General features: G+C 39.4%; 1 protein-coding gene and 1 pseudogene across 1 annotated transcript; one reads left to right on the top strand and one right to left on the bottom strand.

The window, feature by feature from the left end:
- Positions 1–632: 632 nt before the first annotated feature.
- Positions 633–6,957, top strand: LOC113540183 (tripartite motif-containing protein 16-like; annotated as a pseudogene).
- A 4,183-nt stretch (positions 6,958–11,140) lies between these two features.
- Positions 11,141–15,217, bottom strand: LOC128317809 (tripartite motif-containing protein 29-like). The gene is made up of 7 exons (XM_053231621.1): positions 15,205–15,217; positions 14,762–15,102; positions 14,520–14,615; positions 13,783–14,016; positions 13,232–13,382; positions 13,054–13,113; positions 11,141–12,273 (listed from the first exon to the last, which is right to left on the bottom strand). Exons 1-6 carry the CDS (start codon positions 15,215–15,217, stop codon positions 13,100–13,102), a joined length of 849 nt encoding a protein of 282 aa, XP_053087596.1. The 3' UTR covers positions 11,141–12,273; positions 13,054–13,099.
- Positions 15,218–17,058: the final 1,841 nt, after the last annotated feature.

Genomic DNA, 17,058 nt, shown 5'->3' with positions numbered 1-17,058 from the left:
TTCAAAAAAAAAAAAAAGTTCAAAGAAGAAGGACTTGTGAATGAAAACAGTCGACATACAGGCAGAATCAGAAAGACCACCAGCCGATTGGGCAGATAATTGTGAATAAAATCAAGTACAACAGCCGAGAAACAGCAGCAAGGATTGCTTCAGAGATGATTGAGAATTACCAGATACAACTAGAGCACAGACTATTCACAACAGGATCATGGAGCATGGGTACAGAGGAAGAGTAATGCAGCAGAAACCATTCAACAGCCTCAAGAATAAAACAGCAAGGCTGAAATCTGCAAAAGAACAAACACAGAAAAACAGCAGCTTCTGGAGAACTGTAAAGTGAGAACTTCTCACTTTAAAAATGGCTCCAACATTCTTCCAGGATGAATATAATTTTAAAGATGTCACTAGGAATAAGTTCTTAAATTGTAACAATTGTAATTTATCAACAAGGATGAAAGTTTTGCTTGAGGTGTCAGTAGGAAAAAAAGACCAGAAATTTAAAACCCATTCTGTGTGTGTTTCATGAACTTAATCCTAATAAGTGTAGCTACACGGGTTATATTTATGTACTGAAGGGAGATGAAATGGTTAACAGAGGAGGATTGATAACCTCTCTGCGTTTGTGCTCCTCCTCTTCCTCTCACACACTCAGAGAATCAGGAAGTAACTCCTCATTTCAGAGAAAACAAAACTGATCTCTCTCTCTTTCTCAGTGTGTGAGTTCAGGAAAATGGCAGAGGCCAGTATTTCAGTAGATCAGGACCAGTTCAGCTGTCCAGTGTGTCTGGATCTCCTGAAGGATCCGGTGGCTATCCCCTGTGGTCACAGTTTCTGTAAGTTGTGTATTAATGGCTGCTGGGATCAGGAGGATCAGAAGGGCGTCTACAGCTGTCCTCAGTGCAGACACACTTTCACTCCAAGGCCTGTTCTACGCAGAAACACCATGCTGGCTGAAGTGGTGGAGAAACTGAAGAAGACTGAACTCCAAGCTGCTTCTCCTGCTCACTGTTACGCTGGACCTGGAGACGTGGAGTGTGATTTCTGCACCGGGAGAAAACGCAAAGCCGTCAAGTCCTGTCTGATGTGTTTGACTTCATTTTGTGAAACTCATCTGAAACCTCCATCTGGAAATTTCTGGTTTAAAGAAACACACATTAATCGAAGCTTCAGCAAAACTACAAGAGAAGATCTGCTCTCAACATAGCAAGCTGATCGAGATCTACTGTCGTACTGATCAAACCTGCATCTGTTATTTGTGTACGATGGATAATCACAAAGGTCACGACACCATCACAGCCGCAGCAGAAAGAGCTGAGAAACAGGTGAGAACTAGAAATCTTTCCAGAATGAATTCTTCCTAGTTTTATTTCTTAGTTGGAATTAATTGCTTTAGTCAGTTACAGGATTTGAACTTTAATTTCAGTTTTGTAAAAGCTTGTTAAAATGTTGTGTTCTGGTTAAGATAGTGTTAAAACTTTTGTCAGTGTTAGTCCTAATCTGGTCAGACCAGGAAGGGACAGAGCATGGCACACGAAAGCAGAGAGAGAGAGTGAGAGAGACAGAGAGAGAGAGAGAATTGAGGTACAGCAAACATGAATAAATCTGTTATAATAAGCTCCACTCTTCTGGGAAGGCTTTCCACTAGATGTTGGAGCGTGGCTGTGGGGATTTGTGTTCATTCAGATACAAGAGCATTAGTGAGGTCAGGCACTGATGTTGGTGAGGAGGTCTGGGGTGCAGTTGGTATTCCAGTTCATCCCAAAGGTGTTCAGTGGGGTCGAGGTCAGGGCTCTGTGCAGGACACTCAAGTTCTTCCACTGCAACCTTCACACACCATGTCTTCATGGAGCTCGCTTTGTGCACAGGAGCATTGTCATGCTGGAACAGGTTTGGGCCTCTTAGTTCCAGAGAAAGGAAACTGTAATGATGCAGCACACAGAGACATTCTGTACAATTGTGTGCTTCCAACTATGTGGCAACATTTCAAAAAAGCCATGTTTAAAGGTTGATGGTTCCCTTGACTGGAAACCATCACACCGGCATCCAGCCTTTTTACATTCTTTGTTTTTCCTTTTACTCTTCTGCCCAAAAACCCAAGTTTTACTCTTTATTTTGCTGCTCATCATAAGCAGCATGGAAGTTATTTCTAGCTCGTAACAATACAAAATGCAGTAACCATATAGAAATTCTACAACACTGTGCTGCCAGGTGATTAGGTATTGTGATGTAGGAACTAATAAAGATTAATATACTTCATTAAGAGCTGAAAATAATTGATGTGTCCTCAGAGTGAGCTAAAGGAGGAGCAGAAGAAATCCCAGCAGAGAATCCAGGAGAAGCAGAAGAAGGTGCAGGAGCTGAAACAGGCTGTGAACACTATAAAGGTGAGCAGTGAGCAGAGACAGAGCTGCTCCTAGAAACACACACAACATGGACAACCAGTCATTTAGATTCCCAGTAAGAGAGGGAATGATAGATGAGCTTTAAATCTTGTGTGTGTCTCCTAACAGCTCAGTGCACAGACAGCAGTGGAGGACAGTGAGAGGATCTTTACTGAGCTGATCAGCTCCATGGAGAAAAAGCGCTCGGAGGTGACGGAGTTGATCAGAGCTCAGGAGAAGGCTGAACTGAGTCGAGCTGAACGACTCCTGGAGCAACTGGAGCAGGAGATTGCTGATCTTCAGAGGAGAGTCAATGAGCTGGAGCAGCTTTCACACACACACGATCACATCCATTTCCTCCAGGTAACACTCACTGTCTGATCTACAGAGCCAGCTGTTCCTCACACACTCTCTAAAACACCTCTCATTAAAGCAACAATAAATGTCCCTGTCTGACATCACAAGTGTGTCTAGTGTTATCCTGAGATCAGGTGACTTCACAGTTTATTACTGTTTGTTATTGTTTAGTGCTGTTTAGCTTCTTTTTAACTCGACTTCAGTTCTTAGTTAAGTTCATTATTGATAGTTTGTGGATTTGGGCTCGAGTAGCTATGACTTCATTTGTCTGGTGTGTTTATCGTGACAGTTGAGCAATGAAGGATCACAGTAGCCACCAACATTGACTAATGTATCTACTGTTTTCCTATATCTATGGCTACAACATTAAAAACTGGCGGCTTATAAGGTGGATTCATAATGATCGTATGATGTATTTGTGTAATGCAAGCTGGGTAATGTAGTGATAGAATGCTCATGGATGTAAATACACTTTTAAAAATCAGGAATTTTGCAAAAAGACAAACTTTCCAAAGTACTTTGTTTGTGTGTACTGTTTTCTTTCTTTGATGTATAAATTGCTTTCTGTAGGCTTTAGCTTCTGGACGTCGGTCTCCCCAACAAAAAAGACCAGATTTTCACACGTCCAACATCACTGTCCATCAACATCTCTCATTTGATGGAGTGAGGAATTCTCTCTCAGATCTGAAGAAGAGACTCGAGGAATTCTGTGAGGAGGAATTTAACAAAATCTCTCCACATGGTAAGAGGAGCTGTTCCTGCTGGAGAAACACAATGATGGACGTCTTTACTCGCTCTGTGAAGTATTATTTCTTAGCAATGCTCCTGCTTTCTTTTTGCAGACAGTTTACTCAAATAACACCTTTAACTAAAATACTGATTTAAAATGAATAAACTGACTGTATCACTTTAAACTGTTTCCATCTTTTACACAACCTGATGATGCTTTTTGTCTTCGTTTCCATTTTTCTCTCCACAGCTGCAGCAGTTCAGACCATTTCACTACCGGAGCCACAGAGCAGAGAAGATTTTCTGAAATGTACGTGTAAAGCACAAACACACACACACACACACACACACACCTACAGCTACACCCAACAAGCATGTACACCCAACGTGCATGCACACACATACATGCACACACGTGCGCGCACGCACGCACACACACACGCAGTGGTCACTTGTAGGACCTGTTTCCAGTATTTAGTATATGTGAGGTCCACCCTAACACACACCAGCTGTCTTCATTCCTTGTGGGGACCAAATGCACTTTGAGTAATAAGAAACAATATTTTTCCATTGATGCTAACAAAATTATTAATGCAGAATGATGTTTACCTTCTAAACAACTTTTATTGGTTGACTGAATAGCAAATGTAACAGCAGGTATGCATATAAAAGCAGAAACAGACATCATTTTAATCTACAAACACAATTCTTACCTTAGAAACAGGCATGTTAAACAGATGTTTTGTATTTTATTTAAATTCTAAGCAGATCCAGGTCAAGAGCTTCAGGTAATATTCACATCAAACATCAGCATGAAGAAAAAGTGTGATCTCTGTGACTTTAACCGTGGCATGGTTGTTGGTGCCAGATGAGCTGGTTTGAGTATTTCAGAAACTGCTGATCTCCTGGGATTTTCACACACAACAGTCTGTAGAGTTTACACAAAGTGGTGTGAAAAACAAAAAACACTGAGTTTTTCCTGATTCTGATGTTTGATGTGAACATTAACTGAAGCTCTTGACCTGGATCTGCATGATTTTATACATTGTGCTGCTGCCACATGATTGGCTGATTGGATAACTGTATAAATGAGCAGGTGTACAGGTGTTCCTATTAAAGTGGACAGTAAGAGTAAAGAACCTCTAGCACAGTAGCAATTACACATGTAAATTAATGGAAGGATTTTTAAAAAAATGTCTTTGTGCCCCATGTTGCAAAGATGCATAGGGTGCATTTAGCTTCAAACACACATGCTCTGTCAGTGGTATATACAGTACTGTGCAAAGGTCTTAGGCACCCTATTATTTTAGTACAAACTTTGTTATGGATTTTTATGTTATGAATTCTACATTATTGATTCAGTACAAAAACATTTTAAATTTCCAAACATTGGTTTTTCAGCACAAAATGAAATGTTACAGAAAAATGTTTGTACTTCAGTAAAGAAAGCAGCAGATTCCATAAGAGACACTTTTCAGATAAAAACATAATGAAGGCTGCTGGGTTTCACTGCAAAAATAAGAAGCGAGTCGACAGTCAAAGTCTCCAGAAGAACTGTGGCTGCTTCTGCAAGATGCTCAGTAACACTTACAGCTCATTTCCTTACAAAACTGCACACACTGCACCTGAGATACTATTTTATTTTTTTAAAGAGAAGGATCGTCACACCAAATATTGACTTTTTGTCATTTATTACTGTTTACTGCTCTTTATAGGATTCTTTTTAATGTATAAACATTTAATTTCATTATTTTTGAAGGCATCTTTGCTCTACAGCATTTCATTGCATGTGCCTAAGATTTTTGCCCAGAAATGTAAGTGTGTGTGTGTGTATGTATATATATATATCTTTACACATTCTGTGTGCCAGAACACTACTGTCTACTACTATCATCTGCAATGCTTGTTATGTTTAATAAAATTTGGCTTAACAGCTGGATTAATTACAGATAAAAAAAAAACAGTCTGAAAGGAATTGTCCTAAATAATAATAATAATAATAATAATAATAATAATAATAATAATAATAATAAATGAAAAAGTACTTTTCAGACATGATGGTCATGGTGTAAAGTGTGTCTAGCTGAGTGTTAGGATTACTAGGAGAACACTTCGATAACCTGACTGTGCATTTCCTCTCATTAGGAGGACAGTATTAGTGCACCACAGTTATCCAGCAAGCTGCTACACTAACTTCTCAAACTTTATGCACACGTTTCCATAATATCATTTCTTTTTTTATTTTTGTAACCAGAAATAAATAAAAAGCTGCAAAAAAAAAAAAATACAATAATAACACATTTACCTTGTATGTCGCGTTCGTCTTCTGTTAAACTCACATTGGCTCTTTCTAAAATGTAAATTAGTAATGGCGGAGGTGACCTCCTCATGGGAAATGTAGTCCATTAGCACTTCCGGGTACGCTTCTTTGTATTGATAAAAGGACGGCGAAAAATTACAACTCTCTGGTTAAATATTAAAAAGCAAATTATTGTATTGGCTATACGCTTAGCGCTTACACTTTTAATAAAACATGCCATGTTCAGTTTGTTTTTCTCTTTTATTTCAGATTTCTGTTATCTGACTCTGGATCCCAACACGGTACATTGTAAACTCATTCTGTCTGAGAAGAACAGAGCGGTGAGATGCAGTGAGAGACAGCAGTACTCTGATCATCCAGAGAGATTTGACTCTATCTGTCAGGTGTTGTGTAAGGAGAGTGTGTGTGGACGCTGTTACTGGGAGGTGGAGAGGAGCAGTGCTGGTGTTGTGTCCATAACAGTCTCATATAAAGACATCAGCAGGAAAGGAGAGGGTAATGAGTGTGGGTTTGGATTCAACAATCAGTCCTGGAGTCTGCGGTGTTATTCTTCTACTTCTTCTTCTCTCTGTTTCTATCACAACAATATTAAGACTGATCTCAGAGTTCCATCATCCTCCAGAATAGGAGTGTATGTGGATCACAGTGCAGGAACTCTGTCCTTCTACAGCGTCTCTGACACGATGAAGCTCCTCCACAGAGTCCACACCACATTCACTCAACCTCTATACGCTGGGTTTAGGATCTACTGTTTATTTGGTTCTACATCTGTGAGATTGTGTGATCCAAAATAAAGTGTGTAGTGTTTTATGTAAAATTCCTGCACATTGTCACATTGTTGCTCAGTCATCTGTCTGACTAGCACACAATCCATCTGCACAAAAACACACTCATTTAAATTTATTCATTAAAACAGATTAGTCATTTTACATTAATTAAAAAGGAAATGTTAAAAATGAACTGTCAGACAAGAAACTAGTAAAATTTCAGAAGAAAAGGATGGAGGAGTGAGAAGTGCAGCGCGCGAGCTGTGTGAGTTGTGCTGAAATCGGTGACGCAGAGAAATCTGTGACTAGAGGTCACTGTTCAGTAAATGTTCAAGATTGCAGCTTCTGTCTTTTCTGTTTGTGTTTTATGATTGTGATTGTTAATTAAACGATGTGTACTCCACACACATGCTCCTGTGTGTTTATTGGGACTGAGGATTTTAATTCTTTTTTGTGTCTTTTACCATTGTGGTTCTTATTTATGTATGTAACCCTGGGTAAAGTTGGGTTTACTAATGATATTACTAATTGACAATATCTTTGATTAATATCTATGTACATGTTTTAATAGGACGCATATGAGGGTTCCGTTTGTATGTAACTGTCCCTTTAAGAGTGAGAACCTCTTTTTATAATGATTGTATGCAAATATGGGTGAGGAAGGCTATTCATATCTGATTGGTTGTAAAAGTTATAGTCCCGCCTCCCTACTGGAAGGAGGATTCTTATTGGATGGTTGATTTATCATTCAGGGGAGAACAGGTGAAGCAGCGGACTCTTTAGTAAAATTATTTTGTTTGTATGCTGGGTGTTTTCAGCAGGAATGAGTGTTTTTTAATCGATTTAGTTGTTTGTTTTGAGTATTTTCAGTGAGTTTGTGAGATTTAGTGTCATGCGAGACGGCACTTGCCGTGTTTGTTTATGTTGGAACGGAAAGTCCGTTATTCCGGTTAACGGCAGATGAAGTAGAGAGAGAGAGAGAGAGAGATTCGGAGGAGGACATGGTTGGAGGACATGGTTGGAGGACAGATCCCAGATAGCGCTCTGATCCCCTCGCGATCGAGAGTTCCTCTGGTACCGCTGGAGAGGAGACAGCGATTCGGAAGAGACTGCAGTGGGCATCAGATGCAGCGAGATCCGGAGCGGAGCTCATAACGCTTACTGCCTTAATGACAGCGGGACTGAGGGGCTTTATTTACTAATTTTGTTGCTCAGTAGAGTGAAGAGGCCAGCTTTGTGTTTTATTGGGCCACAACGAGCCCTAGCAACGTCTCAGGCCTGCAACGGTGGGGTGTGTGAGTGTGTGTGTGTGTGTGTGTGTGTGTGTGAGCTCACAAGTCATTAGTGTTAGTGTTGTTTGAAATCTGAATGCTTATGGAAGGCCTTGTATTTATCTTCTTTGCACTTTTAATCCCCCTGTACATAGTCTGTGACACTCATTTCACCGTTCAAAGAGGGTATTGACCTTTTCTCAAAAGAGATCATATAAAGTAATTAGTTAGAGTGTGTTTATTAATTGATTAGTATTTGAAATAAGTCACACAGAGACACCTGAAGGTGAACAGCTCTCTTTATAGGGGTTATTGATCCATGTGACACTGTCATAGATAGTGAATAGTTTCTTCTGTTTCTCTCCTTTCACACTTTCTGTTTATTTATTTTATTTATTTATTGACCTATTTATCTATTAATTGATCTATTTGTGTATATATTTATATATTTGTTGGTGTCTTTATCTGTGTTAATAAATAATCTTCCTAATTTTGATACTTTCTGCTGAGTAGTGAGTTCATTTCTGTATCAGAATATTAGTTTACACTGAAAGTAAAGGGTACTGACCTACACTTACCTGGAGTGTGAAATCCGTTAATGTAGGTCCGCTGACAGCATCCATCCGATCTGTTAAAGGAAAAGGATAGCTTAGCTCATAATTAATTTTAATACTAGAGGGGAGTAATGACTTTAATATTTTCATTGAACACATTACCTGAACCCGGGGCTCCACCCTAACAGAACTTAGGAGAAGTAAATCCTAGGAGGCCAGGGGGGGCTACATGTATAAAATATATTATTAAAATAATATTAACTATTATTATTGTTGTTGTTGATCTTAATAATATTATTTTTATTTTAAATAATAGCTTATATAAAGTATATATGATGTGTATTTGTAATAATAGAAGTAATAAGAATTATACATAAATAAATCTCATTTTCTAATCTGATACTGATCCATGTGTTGGGTTTATTGTTCGCCAGTTTCTCCAGGGCCCTGAATTTTCACTCATCAGGTTACTTGTAAACCATAAAAAAAATTCTAATTATGTGTAAAACATGTATTCTGTTAAAACAATATTTTGTCTTGGTTTTCCACATCAATAATAATAATAATTGCACCTCTGCACTGTTCCGTTCATTTTTTCCACCAGGCCATTATTGTACATGAGGCTTGAAGAGAACTAAGGATGTTACTAAAGCAGGAGGCAAATATATATACACACAATATTATGTTCTACATATTTTTTTTTTTTTTTGGAGGGTGTCATTTTGAAGCACAAAGGCGCTATGACACCACTGTGTTTGCGAGGGGATTTGGTGGCTTTGTGGTAAACATCTTGCCTCTGGACTCAGCAGGTGCTGGTTTGAAGTCAGCTTTTGTCTCTACTTGGTGTGTTAGATGGAAAATATTAGGTCAGGCTTTTGTGTTGTAAAAATATTAAACCAAGATGGTGTGTGATGTAACTGGTTCAAGTCTATGCACTTTACTTATATGAACTTAGACGACAGTGACTTATATGAAGGTGAAAAGGACTATAAAAGAGTTCACTTGTGTGAGATCCTGTGGCTCATGTGGATGAGTCTCACCTTTGGGTTAAGAGGTTGCTGGTTCAAACCCCAGCTGGGATTCCAGGATATAAACATAGATGCTTCAGGAATCAATGACAGGCTGAGGGAAAAGTGCAGGAGGTCTAGAGGGTGTGGTCCTGGTTGAAGGGGTAATATCTGGATAGCTGCCCCTCTGGGGACTGGGCTGGTGAGGGGTCAGATGACTTGGAGAAGGAGTAGTGACTTAGTTTTCACAGTGCTCCCCCTGTTATGCAAAACTAAATTAACACTCTTCCTCACTGCATCATAACCCCATCATTCACCTACCACAACCATGGGGGGGCAACTACTCAGATGTTACCCACCTTGCCACCATCACACCCTCTGGGCATCCCACACTTTCCGCTGACTTCTGAAGCATCTATGTTCAGATCCTGGAGTCCTGGCTGGGGTTTGAACCAGCAACCTCTTAACCCAGAGGTGACACTCATCCACATGAGCCACAGGATCTCACACTAATGACCTGTTTTATAGTCCTTTTCACCTTCCAATAAGTGACAGTCATATAGCTAAGTAAACAGCACAAAAACCTGCCCTTTTAGCACCATTTCTCCACCCAAAAAACTGAGTACAGTACTGCACTTGAACTAGCAAGCTCATTGGCCTAAGGCAAGGCTTTTACCACAAAGCCACCAAATACACACTGGTGTCATAGCGCCTTTGTGTTTTAAAATGACACGTGCAAACAATCCAAAAACATTTCTGTCTCTTGCTTCGTCCATATGTCCATTGTTCACACAGTATAGTGTTTGTTTTTATTTTCTGTAAAAGTCTTATGTCTGTATTATGTGAATTATCTAAATAGAAACAAAGATGCTACAGAAGAAAGATGCTAAAAAAATGACAAAGAATTAGAAAATTTAGTTTTGAGTTTTGTTTTATATTTATTTTCTTAATTGAATTGAATAATATTTTTAAATTAAGCATTACTTTTAAGTTGGTAGCTACAGGATTACAGTAATTGTAAAATTGCAGCTACAAGATTAGGCTTATAAACTTTGCAGTCTGACTGGAGCAAAGAGAAACATTTTAATTTTCTGAAATATTATTACTTTATGTTATTATCAGGTATCAAACAACTTCTGTATCATTTTCAACAGAATCATGAACATAGTTCACTTATAAATATAAAATGTCATAACCATTTATGATTGCACCAAGTTATTGAACTTTATCAGAATAGAAATGTAGCGACACCATGAACAGTCACTTGTAATATTTTCTCCTTCTCTCCTCCTTTTTTCGGAAATTCCTGCTCTGGAAGATTAAATTCCCGTATCTCACAAGTCTGGGTTTAATCATTGACCTGAGCGTAGATTGTGTTTAGTAAGCAGAGAGAATGTCCAGGTAAAGCTGGGGTTATTTAAGGACATTGATGTATAGGAGAGAATGTCAGAGATCTCAGCAGTAAAGATGGAGAGAACCGTGTTCTACTTGCTCGTCGTGTTTCTGCTGATGCCGGTGCCGAGTCTGCACTTAGAAAGATAAAAGTTTAGAGCTTTTATATTAGAGCACATGCGCTACTTTTATGTAACAAATCTAAAACAGTTTAATTTTCACACAGCAGTGTTAAAAAAACTCATTTCCATTTTTATTTGTACATGTTGTGTATAATAGTGTAACTGATGGTTCTACACAGAGCCAAAATCAAAGTTGGGGTGTGTTGGAAACTCAGAAGTGAAGACCAGGAGACTCGGGTATATCTTCAGCAGGATTCTTTATTGAGAACGTGCTGTTTCACTCTGCAGTCATCAAGTCTAAACAAGAGATCTGTACATTGTAGTTTTATACTCATTTTAAGGGTCAGTCCTTAGAGGTGGAGACAAAAGCACTCAGGTGACAACTTTAAACAAAACATGGAAAAGAAGTACAGAGTTATAGGAACCCTCCCCAGACTCTGCAGTTTCACCAGCTCTAATCCAATCAGCATAACTAAACCACTCACACACTTCATTATCATAGAGATAAAGAAAAGTCCACACCTCAGGTAATGATGATCATGAACAATGGCCACCAATGCAAAGAATGGGGCAGAGGCACCAAGAGCCATCACAGACAAAAGGTGGTAGCCTCAGTTACTATGCTCGTTTGACTCACAGTAAAGAGAACAGGAACTGGCAGAAACCTCCTACTAGAAACTTTGCTCAGCATAATCATTTAGCTGATGTCATTCAGCATACTGGAAAACAGTGACTCTCATATTTGTATTCCTACAAGTGTCAGAGATTAACAAGTCAATTTAACAATATATATAGTTGTGAGAAACTGGGACACATCTTACTGCACTACACACATTACTAAGGATCACACAACCTCACAGTTATATCGTCATCTAACAAGTAGATCCCAAACCCAGCGTATAGAGGCTGAGTGAATGTGGTGTGGACTCTGTGGAGGAGCTTCATCGTGTCAGAGACGCTGTAGAAGGACAGAGTTCCTGCACTGTGATCCACATACACTCCTATTCTGGAGGATGATGGCCCTTGGATCTCGGTCTGAATGTTGTTGTGATAGAAACAGAGAGACGTGGAAGAACAGCGCAGACACCAGGACCGATCGTTGCGTCCAAACTTGCACTCGTCGCGCCATCCTTTCCTGCAGATCTCTCTGTACGAGACGGATATTTCCACATCGTCATCTCGCATCCACTCCACCTCCCAGTAATGGCGTGCAAGCATACTCTCCTCACACAACACCTGCCAGTGGTAGTCAAACCGCTCCGGATGATCAGAGTACTCCTGGTCTCTCCAGCTGTGTCTCAGCACTCTGTTGTTGTCACTCAGAATGAGGTGCTGATTTACTGTGTTGGGGTCCAGAGTCAGAGAACAGAAATCTGAAATAAATGAGAAGAATGTAAGGTATAATTAAAAAAATACATTTATTACTTAAGTGAGACACCAACCTATTTATACTATTTCTTACCTAAACCTATGTTCACACTAGCAAGTGACAAAGCGACAAATGATCATTGAGTTTCTACGTATGTGTGTAACAAGGAGCCATGATTTCAGCGACAAGTGACATTTCATCTCAGGTATAAAGTAGGCATGACACAGCAAAGCAACAAATCCTAATGATGGCTTGAATGATTCCTCTGTCCAGTCCTATGGCATGTATGTGTTTCTTCAGTTACCTCTCATTACTTTAGTTCTTACCTGTAATTAGTTCCCATTTACAGTTTGATGCACCAAAATGTTAGAAAAACTCAGCTTCATCTTTCCCTGTCAAATTTTTCCCTCTCATTAAACATGCATAGAGACATTATGAAGAAAAATAAAGCTTGGAAGGAAGTAGCAGAGACTGTTTATGCCTCTAGCGAGTGTATGTAGCTAGTAGAGTTAGCTTGCTTTGCTACGATCTGAGAATGAAGCTAGTATGAAGCTGAGCACGTAAAACAAACAGCCGATTTTCACACTGATTAGTGCATTGTTTAATTTGTGTTTAACTAGTTAGCTTTAGAAGCTATATATACATAGATACTACCATTTCTCATTAGAATTAAAAAAAGCCAAACTACAAAAGACAGAAGAAAATCACTAGAAGTGGATTAACCAAGTGTCTGTGTTGCACAGATATAATTGGTTGTGTGTGTGTGTGTGAGAGAGTGACATACATTTCAAAAAATCTTGCCTGCTCTTTGGCTCTGAGGGTGACATCATCTAAACTGCAGAATCTGTGGAGACAACAGAATAAATTAATGGAACACAATCGGCCTGTTGAAAAAAAACACACACACACACACACACACACACACACACATCAAACATTTTTGTCAGCATGTCTTTACTCACCATGTGGAGAGATTTTCAATTCCTCAGTGCAGAATTCCTCCAGTCGCTTTTTCAGGTCTGAGAGATACTTCCTCACACCGTCGAATGAGAGACGTGGATTAACGTGGATGCTTGATGAGTCCTTATGTCCAGAAGAGACAGACTGGAAACTCTACACAGTAAAAAGGAGGGTAATAGGAATAAACAATCACAGACTAAATTAGACATGACACACTTGTGATCTAAGACAAGTACATTCATTATTTTCGTAAACTCCAGGCCTGGAGACTAGAAGCCAGTCGCAACAGTCAAACTTAAGCTCTGTCACAATCTAGTTTGAATGGAACATTATTTTATATCAGCTAGCATAGAAAGCTTCTTCATCATAAATCAAATTGAGATTATTAGTAAGGTACATGGGCAGCACAGTGGTGGAGTGGGTACTACTGCTGCCTCACAACGTATGATTTAGGACTGACTTGAGATCAACCTTACGCACATCTGGTGCAGCTGGCTGCAGGGTGGAAAGAGGCGTACAGAGCTCTCTCTGTAGATCAGACAGTGAGTGTTACCTGGAGGAAATGGATGTGATCGTGTGTGTGTGAAAGCTGCTCCAGCTCAGTGACTCTCCTCTGAAGATCAGCAATCTCCTGCTCCAGTTGCTCCAGGAGTCGTTCAGCTCGACTCAGTTCAGCCTTCTCCTGAGCTCTGATCAGCTCCGTCACCTCCGAGCGCTTTTTCTCCATGGAGCTAATCAGCTCAGTAAAGATCCTCTCACTGTCCTCCACTGCTGTCTGTGCACTGAGCTGTTAGGAGACACACACACACACACAGTTTAATTTTAAAGCTCGAATAACATTCATTGTCGTAGTTAACTTCCTAGTTACATTATGTATTAATACTTATATACTGTGAATACTAGGTTGTAATTAGACTAGGTATCACTCGGCCACCATAGACTGATCCAACATTACCTTTGTGAAAAAGCTCCAGCTTTCTATGTAAACATTTGTTTTTTTTAACATAGAAAGGAGTATCAGCAATTAACTCAGTAAAAGCTGGCTATAATCACTAGACCAGAACCCCAACTACTCTGGAGACAATTAAACAATATTAAAGGAAACAAATCAATGTCCTGCATCGAGGTCCTCATAACAAGTCAATGTCCTCGAAACGTGTCGAGTTCCTTTCTGAATAGCCTTTCTAAATGACTAAATACAGACAGGACTAACATTATTATTATTTATTTATTAGTTACAACACAGTTTGGAGCTGAGGCGTGGGTGAATCTGCTCTACTCACTACTCACCTTTATAATGTTCACAGCCTGTTTCAGCTCCTGCACCTTCTTCTGCTTCTCCTGGATTCTCTGCTGGGATTTCATCTGCTCCTCCTCTAGCTCATGCTGTGAGAAAATAAAAACAATCGTACTCAGCGTTATATTAAGTATAATCTGAATAAGTGTACATTAATGGTACTTCAAGTAAACTGTGACATTTAGTGTACAGATAACGCCGATTACCAACAAAATGACCACTTGCTAGTTCTCACCTGTTTCTCGGTTCTTTCTGACACACCTGAGATGATGTTGTGAGCTTTGTGTTCATCCATCGCACACAAATAACAGATGGAGCTTTGGTCAGTATGACAGTAGATCTCCAGCAGCTTGTGGTAATGTGAGCAGATCTTCTCCTGTAGCTGCGTCGTGGCTTTTTCCAGCTTGTGCCTTTTCAAAGCTGGAACTTCATGCTGAGCTTTCAGATGAGGTTCACAAAAGGAGGTCAGACAAATCAGACAGGACTTGACGGCTTTGTGTTTTCTCTCAGTGCAGAAATCACACTCCACATCTCCAGGCCCAGTGAAACAGTGAGCAGGAGAAGCAGCTAATCTCTCTTACTGGAAACATACACATCAAATATACACAAACATTCGACGCTGCAGTGATTTTAACAGCACACACTCACTAAAAGGTGCCACAATTTACACAAACTCACCTGAAAAATGCATTTAAAAGCGTTTAGAGACAGATAATGGCTCTCCTCAGTGCACTGCTGCCAACTGCTTTCAATGGAAAGTAGCTAAAGCCTGCTCGAATAGTCGCTAAATGTGACGTCATGCGCTGATTAGCGTGTCCGTGACGTCATGGCGTCGTGTTTGCATTCTGTCTGGTGTTAGCCCTTTACATCTGTTTGCTTCTCTCCTTCTCTCTGTGCTCACATACTGTATTTTAATAAAGCCGAATTCCCAGTAAAGCTGTTCACATTGACCCATTTTTCTGTTTCTGTTGTCAGACAGCGGAACGAGTCTGAAATAGGGAGTGAAACGCGGCTCATTAAGACTACATGTTAACCAGCAGTCACTTCCAAGCCATTTCCAAGCTGCTGCTCTGCGCTGCTAAAATCCTGATTTTATAACCGCCACGTCGTCTGACAAATTCACCACACACACAAGTTAAAGACATCGGCTGTGCTGTGATTTCGGCTATATTTACATGGAAAATGATCACTCAGAGAGAAAGTTACAAGCCACAGAATGCGACTTAAAAAAGAAACCAAACTTCCCCCTACTGCCCACTTCCGCCCTCTGCTGGTGAAAATACTGTTCACACCATTCTCACCAGTAAACTAACACCAGTCAGTTACATTTTAAACCTTCTGGTGTTCAACTAGTCACGTGTTTATTGTTTATTTCCTTAAATCTTGGATGTTAAGACTCTCTTACTGGATTATAGAGCGATTAGTGCATTTGCAGCTTTATACAGCTGTACTGGTATATCTCAGAAAGCCTGACAGACTCTGTTCCAAATCAGGTTTGAAATGAATCAAGTGCTGACTCTTTACTACACACTGAATGGCTGATCAAATTAAACTTAGGACCAAAAATTTATTAGAGATCTCAAATCTACCTGTGTGAGCTGAGAGGAAGAGACGCTCCAACCATTCACACGACCATATAGTCAACTTAACCAGAGGGACGGACGATTAGCCATTGTTTACATAACTGTGCTAATTACACCTCAGTTTCACACAGAGGTTCAGTCCATTTATATAGAAGGAATGGAGGTTGAGGTGGAATGGAGACAATGAGAGTGTCTGTGAAGTATGAGGTGATGGGAAAATCTTTACGTGATCCACAGGAAAATGTGTAGAAACTCATCTCATTACATTAATCACCTTAATAATTAATACCATTACATCACATTATATTACTTATAGCCATGGAGGTTAGTTACACCCTCCTCACTTAAAGCTCCACCCATCACACTTTAAAGCTCCACCCAGTGTCTCTGTCACACTATAATCACAGAAGCTCAAAGTTCATTCAGAGGAAACAAAACTTATCTCTGAGTGCTGCTCTCTCTCTCTCTCTCTCTGTGAGTTCAGGAAAATGGCTGAAGCCAATATTTCAAAATAAAAAAACAAAAATTTGAAAATTTTTACAAAACCCTGCTTTAAAAATCCAAAAATGCACATATAGCACAAGGGTGAATTTTGTTCAGAAAGACATTTTGAGTCAAATAACACCACATTACAATCATATGTACCTTTTAAAATATTTTAATTTTCAGCATGTATTCTAAGATCTAAAATATACGTTCACGTTTTAAAATCTAAAGCTGTTTCTAAACACTTTGTCTTTAAATTTCATTTTAAAACATTTAACAATATTAAAATAGGGTGGCCCCAAATGTTTTTTTTGGAGACTTAAGCCACATTTACAACTGTATGAATTTTACTGCATTAGAAAACAACATGTCAAAACAAGTGGCATTTATTTTAAAGAAAAAAAGCACAAGCACACCTTTCAAGCAAAACACTCCACAAAAATGATTATTATGTTTAAAAATA

This window comes from Pangasianodon hypophthalmus, chromosome 30 (genome assembly GCF_027358585.1).
Source record: "Pangasianodon hypophthalmus isolate fPanHyp1 chromosome 30, fPanHyp1.pri, whole genome shotgun sequence".
Classification (NCBI taxonomy): domain Eukaryota; kingdom Metazoa; phylum Chordata; class Actinopteri; order Siluriformes; family Pangasiidae; genus Pangasianodon; species Pangasianodon hypophthalmus.
Note: the sequence above shows the minus strand (reverse complement) of the source record. Positions and strands in the feature narration are given on the sequence as shown.

Excerpts from the sequence above, each read along its gene's own strand:
- LOC128317809 (XM_053231621.1), bottom strand. Across the intron at positions 14,017-14,519 it reads AGGCTGTGAACATTATAAAG|CTCAGTGCACAGACAGCAGT; the intron begins GTGAGTAGTGAG and ends GTCTCCTAACAG. Across the intron at positions 13,383-13,782 it reads ATCACATCCATTTCCTCCAG|AGTTTCCAGTCTGTCTCTTC; the intron begins GTAACACTCACT and ends TTTACTGTGTAG.